General features: G+C 37.9%; 2 protein-coding genes across 17 annotated transcripts in view; both read right to left on the bottom strand.

The window, feature by feature from the left end:
• Positions 1-4,292, bottom strand: part of MYO6 (myosin VI) — a 145,116-nt gene extending 140,824 nt beyond the window's left edge. For both annotated transcript variants that reach the window (XM_027092132.1, XM_027092128.1), the window contains exon 1: positions 4,085-4,292. The gene's annotated coding sequence lies outside the window, so the exon portion shown is untranslated. The remainder of the gene's footprint in view (positions 1-4,084) is intronic.
• A 20,120-nt stretch (positions 4,293-24,412) lies between these two features.
• Positions 24,413-27,051, bottom strand: part of SENP6 (SUMO specific peptidase 6) — a 103,001-nt gene continuing 100,362 nt past the window's right edge. For 14 of the 15 annotated variants that reach the window (XM_027092214.1, XM_027092168.1, XM_027092157.1 and 11 more), the window contains one exon: positions 24,413-26,074. In XM_027092214.1, coding sequence (XP_026948015.1) covers positions 25,868-26,074 — 207 coding nt within the window. In that variant the 3' untranslated portion in view covers positions 24,413-25,867. The remainder of the gene's footprint in view (positions 26,075-27,051) is intronic. The other variant, XM_027092231.1, reaches the window with a different exon arrangement.

Here is a 27,051-nt window from a genome sequence, read left to right on the forward strand (position 1 = left end):
AAATCTAGGAGTTAGAGACCTGGGGGAGGGAGGACTCCATGGGAACACACAGATAGCAGTTCCATTCTCAGTGACGCTTCTAAGCAGCCTCATATGTGACCTTGAACAAAGTACTTATCTTTGTGTCTCCATTTTCTCATGTGCAGAGTAAGAACAGATGTACCACATCTACTTCATCAAGTTGTTCTAGGACCAAATGTACATAAAACGATTTCCAAAAGAGTAAAGCGTCATTCATGTAGGGTGTTAACTTCTGACATAAACAGCTTCAGGTTTTAAATGGATGTTTCTGTTTATCTTTCTTTTCACATCTGTCCCACTCCTCCTATTTCCTAGATCCAAAGATCTGCCACAACAGGGAAGAACCAGTTCCCATCAACAGCTATATTTTAAACACAATGAACCATCGATAAGTATCTGTTGAAAAAGATGCTCATCCACATATAACAGAAATTTTTAAAATTCTGTGATATGTAATACCTTACCTTGTAAAGCTTAAGCAGCAGGTTACCTTCAAATAAAATGACAAGTGATGTAAGGTGCATAAAAGATGCCTGTGGTTTTGCCAGGAGCACCACCTTGCTTTGCCCACATTACTCAGCAGGCATGTGAATATCACCTAAGGAATGTGCTTCAGTATTTTGGTTTCACTGGAAGAGACAGGTTTTATAAATAGAAAAGGACTTCCCCTCTCTTCAACACTAGCAAGGTTTCTAAAGATGCCAGATCTGTTCTGGTTTTACTTCCCATACTTCAGTACTCACAGGGAGAACTTTTGCTGGACTTGTGGTCATTGCTCAAACCACTATGTCATTCTTACACTACTCAATGAGAAAAGAAAGCTTATTTTTGAAAACCATAAGTAGGACGATATACTTATATTTTAAGATTATTAACAGTCCACTAAATCTGTCAAATAAAAGCATAACTGTTTTAAATGTAGAACATCCTGGTTCCTCTGAACATTATATAATGCCTCAAAAACAGAATTAAGCTTATTTAACTTTAGTTAGTTCTTGATTATCTACATACACACACACACACACACACACACACGAAAGCAGATGTGTTACAAATCATCCATTAATAATTTACATTAAGCCCTTGGATGATGGTTTTGTATTTACAGTTGAATATGAGTATCCTTCCTAATAGTTCAAAACAAAGACATACCCGTAACAGAAGTCACCCAACTGAGCCTTCCTACCAATTTTCTGTTCATTTACCCAACTACATTCTACTGCTGAAATGACTCATTTGCTACAAAAGATGGACTTTGTGTGCTCACTTTGTTCTTTGTGTCTATTACAGCTCAAGGGACATTCCTGAAATAAACACAGGACATTAAAAAAAAAAAAAAATTGTCCTGATCTAACAGGTCACAATTTAATCAGAATCTGAAAACCATTTTTCCCCTTAGTATTACACAGTTAATTACATAACATTTAAAAGGCAGCTACTGCATTTACAGGCAATAACCTATCTCATTTTTAAGTTCTACCCTAACCAGGTACATTACATTATTCACTTAAGCTACAATGAAAACCAGTGTTACATTACAGCCTAATTCTAGTTCCTACAGCCCATCAAAATTAAAAGTGCACAGTATGTATAATATTCTGGAATTTACCCCAGAAATGATAAAGCAACATCATATCACTGTTCAAGGCTGTCTACTTAAGAATAAAGAAACAGACACAGAATTCAAAATTAATTCTGAGCCCCATTCCTGGCCCTTCTTAATGTCACTCCTCTGTACCTTGTTCAAACCTCCAGTTACATTCTTTAACACAATACCAGTTCTGCAGGTTTACCAGAATAGTCTACCAATTGCACTGAGATTAAGGCAACCTGCTCTGGTGGAAAGGACTGAGGTTTTATGGTCAGAAGACTTGGGTGTGAATCCAGACTCTCCCTGGAGCTACATGACCTCATGACCTTGAGCAAATATTCAATTCTCTGAGCCTAAATTTCCTCATGTGTAAAAAGGACAAGACCACCAACCTTGAAAATTATTTTGCAGATCAAGTTCCTCAGTTAGTGTTCTGATTATGGCAGATGCCTAATAAATGGGTGACGATCTTATCCTACTAAAGGGCCAGTCACATTACTACCAAATGTCTCATTGTAAGGATCGAAATTAAACTGTATGAGATTTATTACACTTGTCATACATTTTTCAATCTTTTACTTAAAATGTTTTAATATAGAGAAATAAAAAATTCACAAAGGTTAAACATCTTTATAAAACTGACATTTTACATAACAGACATGGGGATTCAATTATCAGCAGACTGAAAATCAGTTTTTTTTTTTTTAATATCTGGGGTGCTTATATTTATTCAAACCTCACATAGTCAAATTTTTTTTTAATTTTAGTTGTATTTTTAGAACCCTGAGACAGCCCGTTGTCTAAACAATGGGCTACATAATACACCACAGTCTCCAGGCAAAGTCACAACAGGATGAAAAAAGAGCCTTCAGCTTCTCTCAGATTTCCTGGCCACTGTTATTTTAAAACTTGATCACACAAACATAAACAGAGAAAAAAATCCATTTCAGATGAGTTCCATGGGTTATGATTTATGATATTTTTAAGACCTTGCATGAATTTACATTAAATATTGCAATAGCTTATTATATTTTTCTTGTCCACGTTTCCAAGCACTAATGAAGAATATATGTATATTATATATACTTTTAAATATTACATAGTGAGTTTTTAATCATAATCTTTTCTTAAAGTTGCTTATCACTTCCATTACTCCCTTTTAAAATTAGTTTTTGAAAACTAAAATGTAACTTAAAAAGCCAACAATTAAATAGCATGTCACACAGAACATACAAATGCAACAGGCAAACCTGAATAAGACTAAAGTAACTTCTGTTTACCGCTATGCAAGTAATTCTGCACAACTGAAAATACTCTAAATGAGGTGGATATTTAAAAGTCAATGAGTTATTTTAAAAGGCTGCTTTGTTTCAAGCTCTGGCTATAGACCAATTTGTGGTGTTTCTAAAATTAATAGTAAAAGACACCAAGGTAATTTTTTCACTAAACAATTTCCAATGCAAACCACAACCCAAGACATCTTAGTTAATTTGTACAGAAATGTCCTTTTGCTGTCAACCTTTGTACCATGACTATTACCAGCCCAAGTTCAAGATTCACATTTTATGGTGTGAACAGTGCTCAGCTAAACCTTAAGAATATTAATCTTTTAAACTCTCAAACCCTGACGACATTTAGCTATATTGCATCTACACCGCCAGAGCATAACAAGGAAAACTTTTATCTACCACGTACAGCAGCCTATTAAATTGGGGCAGTGTTCCTAGCTCCTTAGATCTCTAGATTAGGATTTAAGCATTCCTCCACTACAAACTTCACCCCAGATAAAATGTAACACGTTTTCTAAACCTGTATGGAAATAATTCTGACACGGATGTTCTAGTAATAACCCTATCAAATTATTTTCTTACCCCAGAGTTTGAGCATTTTAATCGTTTTAAAGAGTTTTGGGAATTAAAAAATGTAAAAATCTCTTGTTCAGTAGCAGATATATAAATTAACGTACCCAAAATACTTGACCAACTAAAGACTAAAAATACAGCTTTATACAGTCCCAACCTGGGCTCCTACAAGATTAAACTAATTGGGACAGCAGCTGATCTTCACATCCCAGAACAAAAAGCACTATTCCTGCACTGAATTTTAAGCCTGTTTACGAAAGAGAAAACTATCACGGGACGTCCAGGTCAGAGCTGGACACCTGAGGGCTCAGCTTCTACCTGGAAGCCAGAGAAGATACCCGAAGGCATCCTGGTGGTAACAGACTCTTGAAAGAAGACTCTCATTGTCCTGTGGAAATGAGACCCACCCCTGCGCTACCGGGAGCCGCCGCCGCCCGGGCCCACTCATCACCTGCTTCACCCCCAGCGTCCCCGGGAGATGAACCGAGCCAGCTCGTCTGCCCCGGGCGGCGAGAGGAGGCCCCGAAGCAAGGCCAGGTTGGGGGAGCGAGGCTCCGGGAAGTGGGGCCCCGGCGCCGACGCCCCACCGCGGGCGTCCCGGGGCACTCACCGGTGCGAACGCGAGGGCAGGTGCGTGGCGGCGGGGCTACCTGTCGCCGGTGAGGGGGGGGGGGGGGGGGGGGGGGGGGGGATGTGGCGGGCGAGGAGAGAGGGCGACGACGCGGACCGGCACCGGGACGGGGCGGCGACGGTGACCGGTCTCCAGCTCGCTTCCTGCTCGGACAGATCCCGGGTCCGTCTCCGCCCGCCGGCCGGCAACCCGCCGAGTCCCCAGCCCCGCCGCGCGCACGTCACGGCTACGGAGCGCCCGAGGGGGCGGGGGCGCCGCGGGCCGGCGGGCGGGGCGCGGGCGCGGGCGCGCCGGGAGGGGGCGCTCGGCGCGGGGCCGCCCCGCCAGTCCTCGCGCCGACCCGCGGCGCCGAGACTCCGGAACCTGGAGGGCGCGCGGCGGCGCGGGGAGGGGCCGTCCCGGGCCTGGCCCACAGCCCTCGTTCCTGCCCCCCCGCGAAACGGCCTCCTTCGCGGGGGTTATTGCTCCAGGCGCCTGCAGCGCACCCCCGTGGACTGCGTGCGGGCAGCGTTCAGTCCGGCCGCCGCGGGAATCCGTTCCGGGAGGGGGAGTGTTGTTCGGGCAGGGGGCGAGGACCCCGAGAGGTGGGGAGGGCGGGCGGGACGAGGCGGCGTCGTTGCGGAGGGAGGGAGCAGGCGACTTCGCCTGCAGCCCCGGTCGCCCCGGGTTGGGCTGCCTTAGGAGGGTAGTAACCTCCCTGTGCAGCAAACTTGCTGTTCCGCTTTTGGGAGCGGGGGGGGGGGGGGGGGGGGGGGCGGGAAATTTGGCATTTCTTCGGCCCTCACGCCGCCGCCGTATATACTGATTAGAGCTCAGATCTTCTGACATTTAAGTTTTACTGTTTTTATAAGGGACATACCTGTGAGTCATATTTGAAAATGAAATATGATGAAAACATATACTGCCTTTACGACAAAAAGAAGCTTCTCTTAAGAAAATGAAATGGTGATTGACTAGAAATGCTAAAAGTCTCCGCTGAAAAAAGCTAGGCGCACCTACACAGGAAAATTACCCTGAGAACATTACCCCGGAAACATTCCAAGCAGCAACGGGAAAACTTCAGGAAATCGACAAGATTCTGATAGGGGACAAGTTTCAGTTATTCAGATGTTCCACAGTTCTCTCGGAGGAAAAGCTAAGTTATGATGAAGTATTTTAGCAGACAGTTAAAACAATAAAATATTAAGAATAAAGTAGGGAAGTAAAAAAGAGGAAGAGAAACCAAGAAAGGAAATAATTTACAGCAATCTCAGAAACGTAATTCCAGATTACCGGGAGGTAAATCTTAAGTATATAAAACTAGATTTCAAACCGGATCGAAAAATATTATAAGAACGAGGAGAGGATTTCAATTCACTGCTTTGACTTCATTTTGGATTTAAGGTTAAACGGCTTGGTCAGACCAATTGAAGCCCATACAGCTTATTGTGAGCAACGACTTGTGATTTTTTCTCTCTCTCTCCTTCTTCCTCCACTTCCAATTCATTACTGAGACTCTGCTTCTAGCTCCCCATCTGTCTGATGTATCCAGTTCTTCATAGCAACTACTGTCTTGCTTCAGGCCACCATCATTTCATGTCTCGCATACCGCTATAGCCGCCTAGCCAATTTCCCAGGCTGCAATCTTGTCCCCTCCTAATCCAGTGTCTACAATACCATCAGATTTATATTTTATAAAATGAAAGCCTGATTATGTACTCCTCTCTTTAAACTCTTACAGTGGCACTCCACTATCTTTAGTATAAAGTCCAAATTCCTGAAGATATCTTATATGATCCTTCAGCTGTTTTTGTTTGGCTAGCATGTGGAGATCTCTTTTGTTTTTTTCTTTTCATTGAATTTGAATGCCTTTTCATTGTTCCCCAGTTCATCACTATTCTAAACTCCATAAAGCTGTCCTAAACCAGGCTTCCTCACACAGTGTCACCTCTCTTGGGAATCACTGGCATTTTAGACCACTGGTCTTAGGCCTGCTTACCTCTCCAGTTTCACTTCCACCCACTGCCGTTTTCCATTTCTTGTACTTTACCTTCAAGCCATTCTGAAGTGCTTGCACTCCAGAACAGACAGCTATGCTATTTATTACATTGGAGTGTTGCCAGGCTAAGTCCAATTAATCCTTCAGAACAAAGCCTATTGGTCCCCTCCAAGAAGTTTTCCCTAACCCCCTTATTCCAAACCTTAGGTGCAATTTGGTGCGCTTTTCCATCTCTCTCTTAGCACCCATTGCACGTATGTCTTCCAACACTTATCTCACTATCTCTATTTTAGTGTACTTACAAGTACCTCCCACCTGGACTGTAAGCTCCCTGAGGGCAGGGTAGGGGACTTGTTTGTCTTTGTGTCCCTAGTGCCAAGCATGGTGGCTTTCACATCTCATTTGAACAGTGCCTACCATTATTGTTATTATTGAATAAATGGTATAGATGGATGAACAAACAGCAAGAGAATAGACAACTCTAGGAAACTGCATATATGTCATTAAGCATGGTGGATATAACTGTATCATATCTGCTGCCGAAACTCATCTTAACAATTTATTCCGTATTTATGTTTGTAAGCTTTTCAACTTTGCTCTCACCCACTAAATATTTGTAAGACTCTTCCCCCAGTCTCCTTGTGCTAGCTAGCCCATGGATTCCTAAACTGAGATCCACGGACCTCCTATCATAGATGGGGGCTCCAAGAGCTCCCTCAGAAATCATATGCAAAATTTCGTGATCTGGTTCCTTCATTTTTACAGGGGTCAATATCGTGGGTATTTAAAGTCTCTCTCCACCTTCCCTGGCTGATACCCATTTTAATAGCTTCAGCTTGCATCTTTGTTGCCAACTCCTAAAGTAAGGCAGGCTGAAACCCACACAGGAACTCAGTCTCTTTCCTCTCCCAGCTGCTTCAAATGATTCCCTTGACAAGCGAGTCTATTACAATCTGTGGCATTACCATCCACTCATCTCAAAAAGTTGTGGTCTTTTAAGTTACCCAGGACTCCTTCCGTCTCTCACCCCTAGTGGTGGAGGTACTGAATGCAGTTCATTCTATGTCATACATTATTTCTAAAGCTGTTGTCTTACTCTCCATCTTCCCTGAGAACAGGCCATCATCTTCCCTTATGTGAACTCTTGACATTGTCTTTGCTCACTCTCATCCTTTAAAGTGTTACCCCACCCCCAGATCTGACTACGTCATCCCCTTCACCAAGTCCTGGTGACTTTCAGATCAGTTAAAACTCATTTAGATGGTGTACAGAATCCTTCACAATCCTGAGCCCACCCTACTCATAGGAATTCAAACATGACAAGCCCTTTCATGATGCTCCTCTCAATATTCAGAACTCGGTCTGACTATTTTCTCTGTCCTGCCTCGGGCAGAATTGGTTTTTCTTTTCCCTGTTTTCCAGAGCACCCACTCCATAGGTACCTATACAGTAGCACTTATTAACTGGTATTATAATTATGTTTTTATATTTGTTTCTCACTGAAACAGCTCTCCAGAATGTTGAGCTTTTTGATGAGAAATTGTGCCCCATTACTTTTCTATCCCTAGAGATTAGCACATTGCCTGCCTCATTGGATTAATAATAATAATAATAATGCCGAAACTGATCGAGTGCCTCCTGCGTGCCAGCACTGTGCCACAGGTCATCCCACTAAACCTTCACAGCCCTGTGAGGTCATTACGATGAACACCAGCTTTTTGCCTGCCTAATTTCTGACCTCCCATCCTATTTGTGGAGAATCCTTAATTTTGAGTCTTGGTGGGAACAGGGCCCACTTCACAGTTTGGCCAAAGTCCTTCTCCCCACTTTCTGGCAACTAGGGTGTAGTCATGGCATGGGACCCAGGTTAAGTCAATTGGATGCCCTCACCTGAAACTTGGAATCTGCATAAAGCGATGCAAAGATGCAGAGATAATCCCCAGTGGTGTGGATCATTGTGGCGACCAGGTTCTGGCTGTGACAGTGCCAACAGTGATAGTCCTGCCCATTTTACACACTGAGTTCACCATCCCTGGGGATTCTGTGAGCTACGTGATTTTCTTCCAGTACATTCTTTTTCTGGATAAGTTAGCCAGAGTTTATTTCTATTGCCTTCAACAAAGAACCCTAATTGATACAGAAAATTCTGTCATTATCCCCATCTTACAAAAGAGGAATGAGTAGGTGTTCAAGTGTTTATTTAATGAATAAATGAGATATTTACATTATAGCTTCTAAAAGAAGTTTTGATCATTTCTTTAGTTATTAGCAAGTTTGCACTAATGGTAATCATCTGGAATTTATAGGGAAATAAAGTACAGAGAATAAGCAGGTCTCTGAAAAGATAGTCTTATGATTTTTTTCCTTAGGGTATATTTTAGCCCATCCTCAGACACTGCCAACATCCATATCTCCCATACTTTATCAGGAAAAACTAATGCTTAATGTAATCACTATCAAAGCATAGACCATTTGTTTAAAAAAATTAAATGATGTTTTAAACATCATTCCTGAACTTACTCTCTAGAAAGAAAGTAGGCTAATATATTTTAGAAATATTTTCTATATAAAGGGCAAAAAGTAAAGCTGAAATGTCATCTATTAATAGATGCTTTAAAAAAAAAAGTTCCTTAACCAGATCAACACACATTTCATCGTTCTAGCTCCCAGAAATTTCTGTAACTATAGTTTTTCTCTCATTGAAACTTCCAGCTAGTTTTTCCTGAATTGTCATAGTGGCATTATAATTAAAACTGAAACCATAGCGCAAGTCTAACCAAAGATCATCACCTCAAAGACTTTAATGAACTGTCAAACGTCTTAAAAATAATATGTCATCTAATTTCCCATATCCTGTGATCTCCAGCTCGAGTCGGGTAATTTGAAGAAAGGCAGAGGAGAGTCGATTATTTTTTTTTTTCCAGACTTCATTGGGTCAAATGTAACCTAACCAACTTGTAGAAATTTTTTTTTTTAATGAGTGAAGGCCATTCTGGAGGTACAGTTTTATATTAAAACTTACTTAACACGAGGTGAATAACGTGAAGAGGAGCCAGGGTCCAGGCCTGTGACCTGTAAAGACAGTTAATCTTACTGAGACTCAATTTACTCATCAATAAAATAGCAATGATAATGATACCTCCTCCTCAGGGAAAGGACTAAATAAGATAATACAAAAATGAAAGCATTTTGCAAACTAAAAGGTTTGCAAACAGCATAATACCAATCCAAAGTATAGATCATGTAAACAATAATAAATGTAAGAATACATTCCCATATAATCTTGAACTTGTTACATGCTAGAAAAGTTTGAAATATATTTGAGCAAGAAAAACGTAAATCTTTAAAAATAAAACAAATGCTAAAATTTATTTGAAATTAGCTTTGTATTAAATTTAGAAATTAGTATAAGTCAGTTATGGAATTTCTTTTAGGTACAGATTTGCTGAAATCTGAATGTTAAAAAAATCCATAAAAATGTATATAAAACAGATAACTTCTAAAAATTTTCCCATTCTAGAGAAGTCTCCCTGCTATAGCTATACAACTTCCAGGAATATAATGAGAAAAGTAGTTGATTTATCTATTTTTGTTGCATATTATGAATAAATGATTACAGTTGGATTTATGGATATTATTTAATTATAAAAACAAAATGTACAGATTAAAGAAGGTGTGAGAAAATATAAAAACAAGCTTGAATTAAATTTTCCAAAAGGAAACCGTAAATATACATTTGTTAAAGTATTCAGTGACACAATTCAGAAAGGTCAGTTCTCCACAGCCTACATAAATAGTCCAAAAAAATACACCAAAAAATTAATGTAGTTTAAAATCTTCAAGATTGTATTTTTACATATTAATCCCAATTTGATTACAAGTTAATCATTTTCAGTGCCTTATTGATCCTTATTTAGATGTTAATATCATAAATATGTTTCAGCCCTCAGGTTGAATTTAATGTCCACTGGAATATCCTGTGCGGGTCTCCACATTAGCACACTTCCTAATAATATAGGATGTTTTATTTACAAGTCTGTGAGATCACAGAGCTCCTACCTGTCTTTGGACATCTAGAGCTGGCTGGGACATAAGAGGCATGCACTGAGGAAATGTTTGTGGAATGGAACTGAGCTGAATGCCCTTGAACTTTTGTCCATAGTCTTGACAGTAGAAATCCTTCAGAAATTAATATTTTAAAAACATTTTAGAACTGTGTTATAGAAGAGAAACGTTACAGTACTTGAAACTTAAAGCACTATTCCACACATAATTCAATATTTATTGAGTTGTAACAATACTTATTTTTATTTTTACCAACTCTCCTTCAAATTCAGATGGTTAAACATCGTGTTGCTGCTATCTTACAAAAAATATATAAAAATGAAAATAAATTGTATCTTCTTTCAAGGTTACAAATAAAATATTCAAAGTTGATACTATGTAATACAAAAATTGCTATGTATATAATATTTTTTAAAAAGACTGGGTGTGGGAGTGCTATTTAGACAAATCAGTGATACACAGTATTATTTGGAAAACAATGTTTGTTTTAAATGAAAGCTTCTTTATTTATTTATTTTTGGCTGTGTTGCATCTTCGTTTCTGTGCGAGGGCTTTTTCTAGTTGCGGCGAGCGGGGACCACTCTTCATCGCTGTGCGCGGGCCTCTCACTATCGCGGCCTCTCTTGTTGCGGAGCACAAGCTCCAGACGCGCAGGCTCAGTAGTTGTGGCTCACGGGCCTAGTTACTCCGCGGCATGTGGGATCCTCCCAGACCAGGGCTCGAACCCGTGTCCCCTGCATTGGCTGGCCGATTCTCTTCACTGAGCCACTAGGGAAGCCCACAATGTTTGTTAAACAAATGAAAAGATTGGTAGTGGCTGGTTTTCTTGCCTTAAAAATAGTAGTATCTTGAAACAGATCAAAGAAGTATCAAGTAATCTCTGACCAGGAAGTATCTAATTAAATATATGTCAGAGTTAAATATTATCCTACAGTTAATAATAAACGTACGTTTGAAGTGAACACAGCCTTAAATGGATTCACAGAGTAATAACCTGTGTTTATTCACTTATGCTTTTTTGAGTTTAACAAATGATTATTATATCAGTCAGCCTTTGCTGTGTAACCAATAAAATCCTAATGGCATATAACAAAAAGCATTCATTTTTCTCTCTGGCAAGTATGTAGGTCCCCTGGGACAATTCTAATTCAGGCTGCTAGTATATTCAGGTCTGTTCTATGTGTCTCACTCTGGGGGTCAAGATGAAAGGACAGTGGCTACCTGGAGGGACGTTCTCCTTGTGTCAGAAGTCAGAAACCTGCTATATTTCCTAAAGCCTAGGTTCAGAATTGGCACACTGCTACTTCTGCCCCCATTCCATTAGATGAAGAAGATCAGATGACCAAGTCTAGCATCAGTGGGGTAGGATGAATGGTCTTAACATGGATGTGTAGGTAGTGAATGTTTGCTGAACAATAATCTAATAATCTAAATAACCTAATCTATTGTACTTATTAGTTATTCAAAATGATACATTAAAAAGGGTTGGTAGTTTAAGAAGAGGCGTGTGGAATGCTTCTGCGATGCTGGTAATGTTCTGTTTTTTACCTGGGTGGGTGGTGGTTGCACAGGTGGGTTCACTGGGTGATAATTCTTTGAGATATACATTCATTCATTCATTCATTCATGATCTGTGTACTTTTTCTGTCAGTTTGTAATATTTAAAATAGAGCTTATATCTTTTAAAAAAGAAAAAATACTCTGAGACATTTTCAGTATTATTTTAGTTTTCTGAATTTTTACTTTCTCTTAGAAGAGTCAGATTGAAACAAATGGCATGATTCTTGAATAGGAGTCTTTTTTAAAAAATTGCTGTGAGAAAACTTATGTCTTTCCAAAGAAATAATATGTATTCCTGAGATGAAATATATATTATATTTGCGTATTTATTAATAGTGTGAAGATAACCAGGCTAAGTTAATTAACTCAAGCAAATTCATGAAAAATGTCTAAGGTCGTTTCTGGGTACAATCAAAATTTTAAATTTTGCTTTCAGATATTTTAAAATAAACGTCTGTACCTTGTGTATCCCTCTGCAATCACAACTTCCACTTTCCCCCCAAGAGGCTTCTACTAACCTGGATTTCTAGTTTAGTGTTTTCTGACTTCTGTGATTTTTTATGTTTTCATATGGATGCATCCCTACACAATATAATTTTTAGCTTGAATGTTCTTGAACATGAACTCAATAGTATCTTACACTATAAATTCTTCTGATACTTGTTTTCAGCTCACAATATTGTTTTCAAGATTCACCCATGTTGTTACATGTGGATGGAATTCATTTTCACTGTTGTGTAAAATAACTTTGTATGAATGAACCATAATTTATTTATCCATTCCACTCTCAATGGACATTTGGGCTTTTCCCTGTCTATGCTATTATGAATATTGCTGTTACAAATATTGTTTACATGTTTCCAAGTCCATTTTTATATAAAATTTTTTCTACAGTGTAAATCTGGGAGCAGAATTGCTGCTTCCTAGATTACATAAATATTCAGGTTTCCTAGAAAATGCAAAATTGTTTACCCAAGTGGTTGTTTTAATATATACTCATACAAGAAAGACATAAGGATTCCTTTTTTCTGTATTACTGCCAGAAATATGTCAGACTGATCTGCCAATACCATTGTGGTTTAAATTTGTATTCTCTGATTACTAATAAGGTTGAAAATCTTTTCATGTTTGTCATTCACATTTTTTTTAAAGATTCATTTATTTATTTGTTTGTTTATTTATTTTGGCTGCGTTGGGTTTTCCTTGCTGCACGCGGGCTTTCTCTAGTTGTGGTGAGCGGGGGCTACTCTTCATTGCAGTGTGAGGACTTCTCACTGCAGTGGCTTCTCTTGTTGTGGAGCACGGGCTCTAGGCACATGGGCTTCAGTAGTTGCAGCACACGGGCTCAGTAGTTGTGGCGCACAGGCTTAGTTGCTCTGCGGCATGTGCGATCAAACCCGTGTCCCCTGCATTGACAGGCGGACTCCTAACCACTGCACCACCAGAGAAGTCCCTGTCATTTACATTTTATTAAATTCCTTGCATATTTTGCCCATTCAAAAAATAAAAAGTCTGTAGAGAAATGTATTGGTCATACGAAAATAATATGATCATGCCAATAACAATTATAATAAAAAGAATTAGAAAACAGTCTGCCTCAATATATACCCCCCAAATTCCAAAGTTCAATTTCATCTTCAAATAAGTGATACATTTTTTAAACCAAAATTTGAGAATTTAAAATTAGTTTTCATAATTTATGCAACGAGGATATATCTAGTTGTCACTAGACAAAATGTTACTCTTGTGTATTTAAATCTTTTGAAGCACATAAGGTTAAAACCTTGGTGTTATTCAAACTGTTGATGATACTATCAATGTAGTGGCTTTTAAGGAGCATTTTTTAAAAGAATAAAACAGAAAATATCAGAATGCATCTCTTTACAAAGTATAAGAATTGTTTCTAGGACTTTCCTGGTGGCGCAGTGGTTAAGAATCTGCCTGCCAATGCAGGGCACACGGGTTTGATCCCTGGTCCGGGAAGATCCCACATGCCGCGGGGCAACTAAGCCCGTGCACCACAACTGCTGAGCCTTCTCTCTAGAGCCTGCGAGCCACAGCTACTGAGCCCACGTGCCTGGAGCCTGTGCTCCATAATAAGGGAAGCCACCGCAATGAGAAGCCCGTGCACCACAACTAGAGAAAGCCCGCGCATAGCAACGAAGACCCAACGCAGCCAAAAATAAATAAATAAATAAAAAGAAAGAATGATTTCCTCCTGAAACTTTTCAGTTGTGTATGTGTGAGAAAGGCAGGCGGCAGGCAAAGGGGAGAGCAGAGGGAGTGTATACGGAACTGGGCAAAATCTAGAATACATTTATCAGTGATGTCACTGCACTGCCAAAAAGCCTGGCAAAGAAAGGAAAAGTCTGACAGCCGTTGCCTGTCCCATAAGGGATGGAGTCTCTAGTTCATGAATCTAGTCTTACCCTGGGCTTTGTAGGTTACTTGGCAACTGGAAGAAATCATGAGTAGTGCTGTGTCTAGAGAACAATTTCTCCCAGGAGTCCTGTGGTTATCCTATTTATAGACAAGCCTCTATTGATTTAAGGGTAAAAACAACTAAAGGACTGTTATTATAATATACTAATTAGCACTTCAAACACTGCTGATGACAGCAGCAGGCCACAACCTAAATGAACAGCAGGTGGAGGGGTGACAACAATGAACAACTGGATGACTGGCTCACTTTAGTATTTACAACGTTCTTTTCACCCTTCGTGTATTGTTGGTGTTTCTCTCTTCTTTTTTTTTTTTTTAACATTGTATAAGTTTAAAGTGTACAAGGCGATGATTTGAAACACATATATGTATTTTTAAAATTTTTATTGGAGTATAGTTGATTTACAATGTTGTGTTACTTTCAGGTGGGTACAGCAAAGTGAATCAGTTATATTACATATACATAGGTCCACCTTCTCTTTAGATTCTTTTCCCATATAGACCATTACAGAGTATGGAGTAGAGTTCCCTGTGCTGTACAGTAGGCCCTTATTACTTACTTATTTTATATATTGCAGTGTGTATATGTCAATCCCAATCTCCCAATTTGTCCCTTCCCTCTTTCCCCACTGGTAACCATAAGTTTGTTTCCTATATCTGTGAGCCTATTTCTGTTTTACAGGTAAGTTCATTTGTACCGTTTTTTTAGATTCTACATATAAGCAATATCATAAGATATTTGTCTTTCTCTGTCTGACTTACTTCACTCAGTATGACAATCTGTTTTGCAGGTAGTCTCTTCTGTCTTCCTCTGCTTCAGTCTGTTTCTCTGAACACAACTCATTTTATTCTATCTTCCTCCCCAGATTCCATGCTAAATTTTTTTATAGTGATATTGTCATACATTCTGAAACCTCTTTTCCTGGCTTCTCTCAGGCATTTTTCTTTTTATATAAGCTTTGAGATTTTAAGTCTAAAACAACACTACTGGTATTATATAAAATTGAATTATAGTTATACACTATTAGGAGAGAACTGATTTTTACGGTATTATGCCTTCCCGTCTGAGAACATGATTATCTGTGTTTTCCATTCCTGCAGCTCTTATTCGATGGCCATTGATGGAATTGTGTAGTTTTCTCATTCAGGTCATATTCTTTTCTTCTTAAATTTATTCCTAAGTATTTTATAGTTCTTGGTCATAACTGTGAATAATTTTCCCCCAAATTTCTTTTCTAGGTTCTCATTGTGTATTTATCCAGGCAATGTACCAGATTTTCTTTTTTTAAATAGGTTTCCTAAATTTCCCAGTTATATAATCACCTACTCAACAAAAAATATTCATCTCTTATTTCCAAGATTTATACCGTTTATTTCATTTTCTTGTCTTCGTATATCTGTTTTAAGTGCAAAAATAACGTTGAAAAGTATAAGAGCCTATCTAGGTCTCAATATCAATTAAATTGGTTTTAAGTGTTTCACCATTTAATATATCATTTGTTACTAGGAATTTATAGCCTATATTTTAACAGATTTCTCCATTCTCATGTAAAGATTGTGTTACGAATGACTGAATTTTTAATATAATCATATAAATTTCCCCCTTTAATCTTTGACATAACAATTAAGTTGGGGCTTCCCTGGTGGCGCAGTGGTTGGGAGTCCGCCTGCCGATGCAGGGGACACGGGTTCGTGCCTCGGTCCGGGAGGATCCCACATGTCGCGGAGCGGCTGGGCCCATGAGCCATGGCCGCTGAGCCTGCGCGTCCGGAGCCTGTGCTCCGCAATGGGAGAGGCCACAGCAGTGAGAGGCCCGCGTACCGCAAAAAAAAAAAAAAAAAAAAAGATGTATTTTCTAATATTGAACATCCTTGAACTTGGTCACAGGGCATCGTTTGTTATTAATGGATTCTGATGACCAATATTTTATTCAGATTTTGTCAGCCTTGAACCACAAATTACATACTTCCTTAGTTTTCCTTTTTAACACTATCTTCACTAGAATTTTTTATTAAAGGTATGCTGGCTTCATAAATGAGTTGGGAGATTTTCACCCATTGTAATGGCCTGGAATAGTTTAAATAACCCAGGTTTACCTGTTTAAATGTTCAAATCCAAGAATTGATAAGGTATTTGTGCATTATAATGGTAGCTCTGTAATGCCTTGCCGATGTCTTCTATGTGTACATAATATAATCAAGTTGTCTATTTCTTTTTTTTTTTTTTTTACGGTACGCGGGCCTCTCACTGTTGTGGCCTCTCCCGTTGCGGAGCACAGGCTCCAGACGCGCAGGCTCAGCGGCCATGGCTCACGGGCCCAGCCGCTCTGCGGCACGTGAGATCCTCCCGGACCGGGGCACGAACCCGTGTCCCCTGCATCGGCAGGTGGACTCTCAACCACTGCGCCACCAGGGAAGCCCCAAGTTGTCTATTTCTTGAACCCGTTCTGATATCTTCTAACTCTTTAAGATTTCACCCGTTTCCTTCAAGCTTTCAAATTGTGGTCATAGAATTACACGTTAAAGTCTCTTTCTGTATCTGCGACATGGCTCCTTTTTCCTTTTTATTTTTCCTTTTTTCATTTTCTCCTTTTACCTTGATCAGGCTCAGAGTTTACCTAATTTATTATCTTTTCAAAAAACCCAGATCCGTGTGCCAGGGTACAGTAGTGTGATGGAGGAAGTTCTAGTTCATTAATTTTCATTTTCCTTAATTTCCTCTTCCTTAGTTTTTTGAAAAAATGTTATTTTATTGTTCGGTTCCTAATTTCTAACATGTTTTAATATCCTTATTTTTCATTGTTTGTTTCATAATGAAAGTGTTTAAGTCTATAAACTTTCTTTGGGTACAGCTTTCACTGTGTCTTATAGTTATTAGGTATTAATGAAGTAATGAGACCACTTAAAGAATTGAAATTTCAGAAATAAATATTAGTGTTATAGCAATTTAATATATGACAAAGATGGAAATTCATTTTAATGCCAAAAAAGATTAATAAATGATGTTGGCACAAATGGCTATTTTGAAGAATATGAATTTAAGAATATAACATTCATATCTTTTGCCATACACAGAAATAAGTTTCACAGTTTCATTACTTAAATTTTCAAAAAATCTTGCGAGAAACATGTGACTGTATGTACTATCATGAGTCGAGAAGGAGCTTCTTAATCAAGATTGAAAACTCAGAAAATACATACAAATGTTGATATGAAAAATATGTAAGCAAGGTCTACAAATAATAGATTATGAAAAGATACACTTATAACACAGATGACAATGTAATATGCAGAAGGTTTAAACATTAATAGAAAAAAGACAACTACTAATCCAATGGAAAAATGGACAAATGATAAGCACAGCTTTCATGAAAATAAATGCTCACATTTAAACTAGAGCTCAGGGAAATGCAAATCAAAGTAATAATGAAAGCAGATTTATATGCATAAGACTTGCAAAATTAAAAAGAGCGATAATACCTATTGCTGCTGGGGCTGCAGGAAAAAAATTGTATTTTAATAAATTGCTGGAGGAAATATAAATTCTTACATTCTTTTAGGAAATAAGTAGATAATATTTATAAAAATACCTGGGCTCTTTGATCCAGCAATCCCTGGGAATCTATTCCAAAGAGCTAAAACTACCAGTGTATTAAAAATAAAAACAGGGAAATATATTACATGCTCATGGTTGCATGCTCATGGAAACAAAGGGAATGCCCATTAGTAGTGTGGTAGTCACATAAGCTGCTAAAAATATTCCTTTCTAGAAATATGGTTAAGAGTGAACTTTGTTCCTATTGAAACTAGAAGTGTCACCTAGCTAGTCTGAGCCAGGGCACTGTGAGTGGAAGTGATGTGCCCCTTCTTGGTGGAAGCTTTGGGTCCACGTGCTGCTCACCAGGCTTCCTTCCTACCCTGTAGCGGCTGTGGAAGTTTGTATCAACCTAGAGCTTTATCAGTCTGGCCAGCTGAGTAACTGGGGAACAGAACTCACTTGCCCTCCTCTTTTGGACATGTAGCATAACCAAAGAAAGAAAACTTTTGGAGAGGGTAAGCCACTGAGATTTTGTAACTGTTACTACAGCATAACCAAGCCTGTCAGGACTCCTAGAGTAAGGCGATGGCTGAACTATGGTCCATCATATAATTAACCTTGATTCTACCAGGTGACTTGGGTTGATTTTCACAAGATATTGCTGAAAGACAAAAGAAAGATGCTTAGAAACATTTATATTATCCCAGTTTTTATAAGAAAAACGATTAATACATCTTTATACATATATTACTATATAGAGAGATATGAATACGGAGAATAATATGAAGAAATACAAAGTTGTTCAACGAGGCTATAAAGGAAAGATAAATCTAGACTGTAACAGTTTAAAAAAAGCGCTAAGATGTGTGGTGTGATCACATGCCTCAGAGTTATTCATATTTAATTGTAAGTACAAATAAAGTATTATTGAGCTGGTATCATCAAATAATTTCATACAGTATTTCATTGAATCTAGGATGCTTTATGCTTGGTGCTCTCTTGGTCTTACCTGCATCAGGTTTTCATGTACCTGGCTGGAAATGCTACTAAGAAATACATCAGGGCTTCTCAAGGTGTGCTCTTGCCTGCGTTGTTAGAAATGAAAATTTGCAGGCCCCACTGAAGACAATCCAGCATCAGGAATTGGGAGTGGGGCCCAGTAATATGTGTCTTATCAACCCTTGCACGTGATTCCAATGCAAACTCGTTCTTAATAAGATGTAGCCTTAATTTAGAGGTCAAAATGTGATTTAAAAAAAGTCCGCCTTAGAAATAAGGTAACTTTTTAGACTGTCATTTTAACACACTGTTCTCTGTGCTACTTTCGATTTGCAAATTTTTTCTTACTTACAATATAAATTCCCAATGACTGGATTTGATTGGCTTTATTTTGTTTGTTTTTTATCTGCTAGGTCACATCACTACAAATAAACATCCTTGAGATCAGGTGTTGACCCTAAATCCAATTAGCTGTGACCGAAGTGAGACTGGGATAAGAGAGCAAGTGGTACAAAACGTAACTAGCTCTTACAGGTGCTTTGGGCAGTTTTCCAACAAAGTGTGTTTGGAAATGTCAGGCAATTGACCTACTATAATTGTTTTAATTTTATGTTGATAAAGTATTTCTCCTGTGAAGACAATGGAATGTTGATATTTTATGCTAATTTTATACTTTGTTTTTATTATGTTTATATTTTTAAAATACAACACTTTTAAAAATTTTTAATGCTTTTCCTTTGGTAGTTTCACATGCTTTATAAATAATTCTTTTTAAAATCAATTTTCTGTCAACAATATCTTCAGTTAATCATCTTCTGTTCGTTTTTCAGCTGTATGTTTCATTTATATTTAAGTATCTTTTTTTTTTGCGGTACACGGGCCTCTCACTGCTGTGGCCTCTCCCGTTGCGGAGCACAGGCTCCGGACGCGCAGGCTCAGCGGCCATGGCTCACGGGCCCAGCCGCTCCGCGGCATGTAGGGATCTTCCCGGACCGGGGCACGAACCCGCGTCTCCTGCATCGGCAGGCGGACTCTCAACCACTGCGCCACCAGGGAAGTCCTATATTTAAGTATCTTTGATAACCATTTGTTCGTAGAGAAAAAAGCAAAGCTCTGACTGGGACAAAGGAACTCTCTTTCCTCCTGTTTTTGTTGCCTGTTTCTAAGGACACTTCAAATGAAATATGCAAATTATGTCTTATTATTTTGGCATTCCTGTGATCACAGGTATAACTGTATGCTTTACCCTAGCTATGGTAATTCATCATTGTTACTTATAGCACAGGCTTGCACTCATTCTTGCCCCCCTCTAATGCTTTCATTACTGCCATCGTGATCTTTTCAACATTCATAGTGCATCATGTTCTTCCTCTGTTTGAAATGCTTCAGTAACGTTTTAGGATAATGACCAAAATCTTGAACATGGCTTCAAGGCCCTGCATGATCAGGTCCCAGCCTACCTTTCCATCTTACTCTGAGCTCCAGTTACACAGGCCTACTATAATTTTGTATTTTAAATTATGAAAATGTTTAAACATACTAAAAGATAACATAGTTCAAAAAAACCCCTATACAACCAGTTTCCATGATAACCGAGACTTAGCCACATTGCATCTCTAAAAAAAATATGGACATTGATTAATTTTCGTCTTCTTTTTTCTAGCCAGGTTGACCTAGCTTATAGGGTAAGACAGTGCCCAGCTTTGCTGGGGAAACTATTTCTTTGGACCTCAGTTCTATAAATTGGGAGTACATATCTCATAAAGTCATTATAAATAAATGAATTCATACATTTTAGAATTTTAGAACATGTTTGGCATATAGTACACAGTTAATAAATGAGGCCATTACCATTTAGGACAGGTTACACATCCCCCTACCACAGGGCCTTTGCACAGTCTACAAGCACTATTCTTCTTTTGCCCTCTCAGACTTTATGTCTACCAATAGTTCAAATGTCACATCTTTAGGGAAGATGTCCCCAACCTCCCTAGATTAGCCTATATTTTCTTCATACATTTTATGCTTTTCCTGCATGGCACTTATTTAAAATTATTAATCTGTGAGGCTGTAACAGTTGTCTTTCCATTATAAGGAAGCTCCATGAGCGGAGAAGATGGTATGTTTGGCTCCCTGTTTTAAATCCCTAATACCTAGCACAAAGTAGGTACTCAGAACATCTATTCAATATTTAAGGATCAATTTCTTTTCAACTAATTTGTTTTGGATCAAATCCTCTGCTGTCAACATGTATAAAGCTAATAATAATAAATGTAGTAAGTCTTATAACAGGCTTAAACAACTAATTTTCAGTTATTTGAGGGATTAAACATATTGAAAGCATATTAAGTTAATAAAGAGTACTTCTTTGCACAGGAGGAAAAAAATGCTTCTAGGTATAAAGTTTGTGTGTGTCAACTGAACTCTAAAGTAAAAGGCTGATGGAGTGGAAGTCAGGGGAGGTTTAAGCTAGCAGTTAAGTGGTTCAGATATAAACAGAAGGAAGAGCCTCTAGATAATCTTTCAGCTGACTTTCATATTTATACACAATTTCTACCTGTGTATGAGTTTAGGGCATTTGATTACCTTACAAATATTAGTATCATCAAATCTGTTTTCCTCCTAGAAGAATCCACTTGTATATAAGAATTAGGTTTGTAATTTTTTCATTACAATAATTATAAAAGAATGATTCTCATGAAACTTCATTTCCCCAAGACACTAGTCATTTATTTTCAAGTTTCCAAATCATATACCCAACTATTAATAAAAAAAAATGTAAAAAAATAACTGACCTCAGGTAAGTTTCAAAAGCACCTTCTCATAAAGTTCAGTTCACAAACACCCCAAATAGTTGACTCTGTCCTCTGATGGCTAGTATTTATAAGGTAGTTTAGAGAATCAGTGCAGGAGAGGAGAAGGATATGGCCAAATTCTGTATTTAGGATACTGTGTTCTGTATTTTCCTCTTGTTTAATCATTCTGCATATTAGTTCCAAGCAACCTGCTTAATTTGTTCTAAATTTTCCCCAACTTATTTGACACAGAACTTATAACTATCTCTCAAAACTAGAGTTAGCAAACATACTTTGAGAACTGCTAGTCTGGCTGCACTCCACAGATTGACAGGTTCAGAATCCTAGTGAAAATATAAAACCACCTTGGTTATAGTGATCCCATAACTCCTGGTGACCATTAAGAGTTCACAAATCATCCATTTATTAATCCATTTTAGAATCTCATCAAGAGTTGATGTTCTATCTTACAATTTGCAGAATCTACTTTTTGCCTTTTGATTAACAAGGTATCTGCCAGTCTCTAACCTTTGAGTACCTTAATAATTTCTTTATAATTCTGCAAGTCTTAGTAACAGCAATTTATTAAGTTTACCCATCAAGTTCTTAATGAGAATTTGGGAGTTGGGGGTAAAGGGCTATCTTACAGCATTTGAGAGAAGAAAATGCAGACAAGCCTCATTACCTTTGGGACCAGCAACTTGAAAGTTGTCAGGGACAAATATTGATCCTTTTACATCAGTGGGAGGTGCATAATAGAATTACTTGAGGAATTATTTGAAAATTCATGGCATCACTGGGGTTAAGACCCTAGGTATGCATGCATATTCTGAAAAGCTCCCCAGGTGATTCTGATAAACATTTCTAGAAAATCCTTGTTTTGGATAATATGTTCCTCACTGTAATCTTTTACAATAAGCACAACATAACTGTTATTTGTGATAAAGACAGTGAAGACCTCCAAGCTTTTTAGCTGTTTTCATTCTGTTTCAGGCCATAGGTCTGTGGTATTTTCCTCTGAGTACACTGCACTCTGATTTCCTGAATAGCACTTTAGGGCTCTCTACCATTATTCCTCGATCTGGCTTATCAGAATTAAGATGGGAGGTCTATTTCCCCCCAAGGTACACATTTCTTCCACTTGATCAACCAATACGTCCTCTGTGGTTAAATTTAAGTTTCAAAGAGCAGTTCTCTTAACTTTTTTTCTTCTTCTCGGGACTAGGGAAACAACAAATGCACCAGGAAGTCTTGCTGGAGTATTTTAGGACATTCTTCAGTAGATTACATTTCCTAATAGGGTCTGGTGTTGGCCTCTGTGAGTTCGGTTGCCTTATTGGTTGCCTTAAACTATCCATTGATAGTCCCCTGGCTAGACAGGCTGTAGTATCCTCCCCCAAATATCTCTCCCTTCTCCTTCTGTCCTCAGAGCAATCTACTACAGAGCCACCTCGTTGTCTGTACCTCTTCTAGATATGCAGCACTACACTACCTCATCTCTTACAGATTTTGTTTCTTCTAACTATATTATCCTTTCTGTCACTATATCCCAGTAGCTTTTTTCCCACCAACTCTTGATCATATATATTAAAATACATTCTTTATTATTCCTCTTCAGTGAATTTTCTGAGACTTTAAGTATAATTTTTAATCTCTGGGAAATTAAAAGTGTTATTTTGTTTTTGTTTCTTGCGGTACGCGGGCCTCTCACTGTTGTGGCCTCTCCCGTTGCAGAGCACAGGCTCTGGACGCGCAGGCTCAGCGGCCATGGCTCACGGGCCCAGCCGCTCCGCGGCACACGGGATCTTCCCGGACCGGGGCACGAACCCGCGTCTCCTGCATCGGCAGGCGGACTCTCAACCACTGCGCCACCAGGGAAGCCCTGTTATTCTTTTTATATCTTACAGTTTTCGGAGATCATAGTTTTTTAAAGAAAAAAATACAGAATTCATTTTGGTGACTTAAAGCAAGATATAATTTAGATAATTATTTTATCCTTTCAAATAAGACCGCCTACATTTAATTGACTAATAGTTTAAGCACAGGTTACTATGCTTAACTTATTTAGGTTTATGTGAATCTGAAATAATACCATTAAGTTTTCAGCTGTCTTAGCAACATCAAAGGAAAAGGACTAGTTAAATGCCACCTTTGCTCCTAAACTACCAAGAGCTAAGACACATACAAATTTTATGGCAAGTAATCTAAAACTCTTCTAAAAATGATTAACTGTTATTCTATCCAACAAGAAAACAAATACAACAAATCTATCTAATTAGTTAAGACACCAGATACTCGTCATGCAGTTTCAGCATCTAGTAACAAACCTCTAAGCTTTAAAACTGTTTCACAACTTCTAAGCACTAATAATACATTTTAAAAGGTTGATACCCACTTTAAACCACATATAGAAGTACCAGAGTACACAATTAACAAGTAAATGCGCATAAACAACGAAGAAAGAGTCTCAAGTCTAATTCTGGAGCTCAACCTGGCAGTCTCCAAAGATTTATCTCCAAAGCAAAGCCATTAGCATAACTTTTAAAAAATAGAATTTTTCATGTGTCAAAACGTGATTGACTGAATTGGCCCAAGGAACAGGTTATCTTTTTATCTTTTCAAAAATAAGAGTGCAAAATGTAACCATTAGAAATTGAAACAAAAACAAGCATTTCAGAATAGTTCTTTCAGTACCTTCAAATTCTGACAAAATACAGGACAGTAAAAAAATTAAATATGGCAATTTTGCTTACTGCTATCAGGTTTTAAAAATTTTCCATTTTTTGGTCCATATTCAGTAAATAATAAAATTAAACTTTTCATATCTGAGTTAAGAGCTCTAGGGTATTCCTTAAAAAGAAATAATGTAATAATAAATAAAAATGTTAAGACAGTTCAAAGTAACAAATCCATCATCAATACCACTAATGGTGATGTTCCTTAAACTTACATTTTAATGTTTCCCTTAATGAGTGTGTCTAAATATAAATATATACATATTTTTTGGTTGTTGTTAACAATACTCACAATCCGCCCCAAACACATCCATGGACTTTATTAAATCCAAGTAAGTAGCCTAAAATGTTGGTTTCAATGCCAGAAATGGCCAGATTAAAAATAAAGTGATTGCTGATGAAAAACGGTCTTCCTTTTATTCTCAACTATGTTTGTTATATGTGCTTTTTAAATTATTTAACAAGAAAATGACCTTTAAAATATATAATTTCACATCTCAAAGTTAATTCAAAAGAACTGTGTAACATTTCATTTGAAAATAACAGTTTCAGCAGATATATGCAAGATTCCTACATGAGTTGTAAATCTGTCATCAAAACCATCACATTTTAGTATTTTTAAAGGGGAATTCAATATAGGAGATTTTTTCTGCATTATGCAACTGATTAAAGACAGCACTTTTACATGTAAAAATAATTTACACTAAAAAACTCAGGTGCAAAAAGTCTGATACTCTGTTTATCAAAATAACAAGAACAAAATGAGCAATGATAAAATAGCAAAAGTCATTACAAAAAATAGTAAATTCCTATTTAAATTCCTGTGTTCACAGGTTAAAAATGTTTATCAATTAACTATATCACAGATCGTAGATACTTTAAGCTATAATATAGAAAGGTAACATGAGATATTTGAAATTCAAGTTGTACTTACCAAAATAGTTTTAACCTGAGTCTCTGACATCTTCAGAAATGTACTTGACAATAATGTATGATAAAGTATAGTTAATATTTAGTAGTATAATTCAAAGTTATTTTTCTTTGACGTGCTCTAAATACTGCTTCTTCTTAAATGTTTGAGTAAAACTATAAATATTTATTACACTTTTGGGGCCAAGTTCTCTAAACACAAGGGAGTGTCTGAATTAAAAGCTGTTACTTTTTCCTGCTATACAAACATATGAGGATGTCTTTCATGTTCAAAATGCCTTTGATTTAATCTTATTTTCACATTTCAAGTTATTTTAAAACAAATGCAAAGGTCAAAAGATTATCACAGATACACACCCACTGAAGAATTTAATACAATCTCACTAAAGGATATCAACTTAATCATCTCCTCCTATAAATATTTTCTTTTTATTTATTTTGTGTTTAGAAGTTGCAGTTTTAAGTACTATTAACAGAAAATACATAACAACAGCTTCCTAACAAGTGAAAAAAAATAATTATAAATGCTGGAAAAATTGGCCTCATTGACATATTTACAGACTTTTATTTCATACAGACTCCATTGGAAATTATATGACATTTATTATACAAGCATTAACATTTCCAAATCACTGCATAGTGAGCACTTCAGTTCTTTATTGTCTATACCCTTGAAAGTCACTCAGTTGCTGAAGGCAATACTGACAAGCATCAAAAATGGTCAAACTGAGATGCTACTGATATATCGTTCTGCTCCTTTGCCTAAAGATGTTTCTGTCGTGTCCTTATGCTTTTTTTTCTCCTTGCTCCTCTGATCCTCCTGCAACTTCAGAATGATGTTTCGGATTTCTTCTCTTTTTGTTCTCATTCTTGGGGGAGGAAACCAGTTTTCCAAATTCATAGGCAGTTCAAAATTGAGAATTGGATTCTGAAAATAAAAACATTAAATGCACCTTAGAAAACTATAATAAAAAGTATCTTGGTTTCAATCACAAAAGCATTCCAGAGAAGAAATGAAAAAAATCAGTACTTACTCATTATCTATTCCATGCAGGCACTGTGCTGGGCACTGGAGATGTAAGACAAGACAGTTTCTGCCTACAGATCTTATAGTCTAGATCAAGGGTCAGCAAACTACAGCTAGTGGGCCACATTCTGCCTATTGCCTGTTCTTGTAAATAAAGCCTTATTGGAACACACCCACAGTAACTCATCTACATGCTCCCTGTGGATGCTTTCTTTCATGCCGCAATAGCAGAACCGAGTGTAGAGACCGTATGGCCGCAGAGCCTGAAATATTTCCTACCTGACTACCTGGTGCCCTATGAAAGTGACTGCTAACTCCAGTCGAGATAGATAACTCAACAATTAAAACAATGAATATGACAAGTATTAAGGCAGGAGAAGCAGAGAGTCCTATGCGAATACATATCTAAGGGCTTAGCACAATTTCAAGAAGTGATGTTTATGCTAAGACCTGAAGAATGAGTAGGAGTTAGCCAAATAAGGAATGACGGAAGCAACAGGGAAGAGTATTCCAGGTAATGAAATATGTACCAACGCCTGGAGGCAAGAGACAATATGACACAACACGAGAGGCTGAATGACATCCAGGGGGATGGTGTGTAGAATGCTGGAGTGAGAATGGTAGAAATGAGGCTAGAAGCTTGAACAGGAGTTGGATGATGCAGGCCACTGAAGGATTCTGGTCTTTAACTCAAGAATAACAGGAAGCCATTATAAGATTTAAAGCAGAAAAGCAACACAATTAGATTTGGGTTTTGGGAAAACAACTGTGAAAAATACAAGGCAAGAGGCCACGTCAGAGGTTGGTGCAGCAGTTTGGAATAGTGAGGCTAATGAAATGGACTTAGTGGTAGCAGGGGTAAATAACTGAACATAAGT

This window comes from Aethalodelphis obliquidens, unplaced genomic scaffold (assembly GCF_003676395.1).
Source record: "Aethalodelphis obliquidens isolate GAN/ISIS:26980383/991018 unplaced genomic scaffold, ASM367639v1 scaffold3, whole genome shotgun sequence".
Lineage (NCBI taxonomy): Eukaryota > Metazoa > Chordata > Mammalia > Artiodactyla > Delphinidae > Aethalodelphis > Aethalodelphis obliquidens.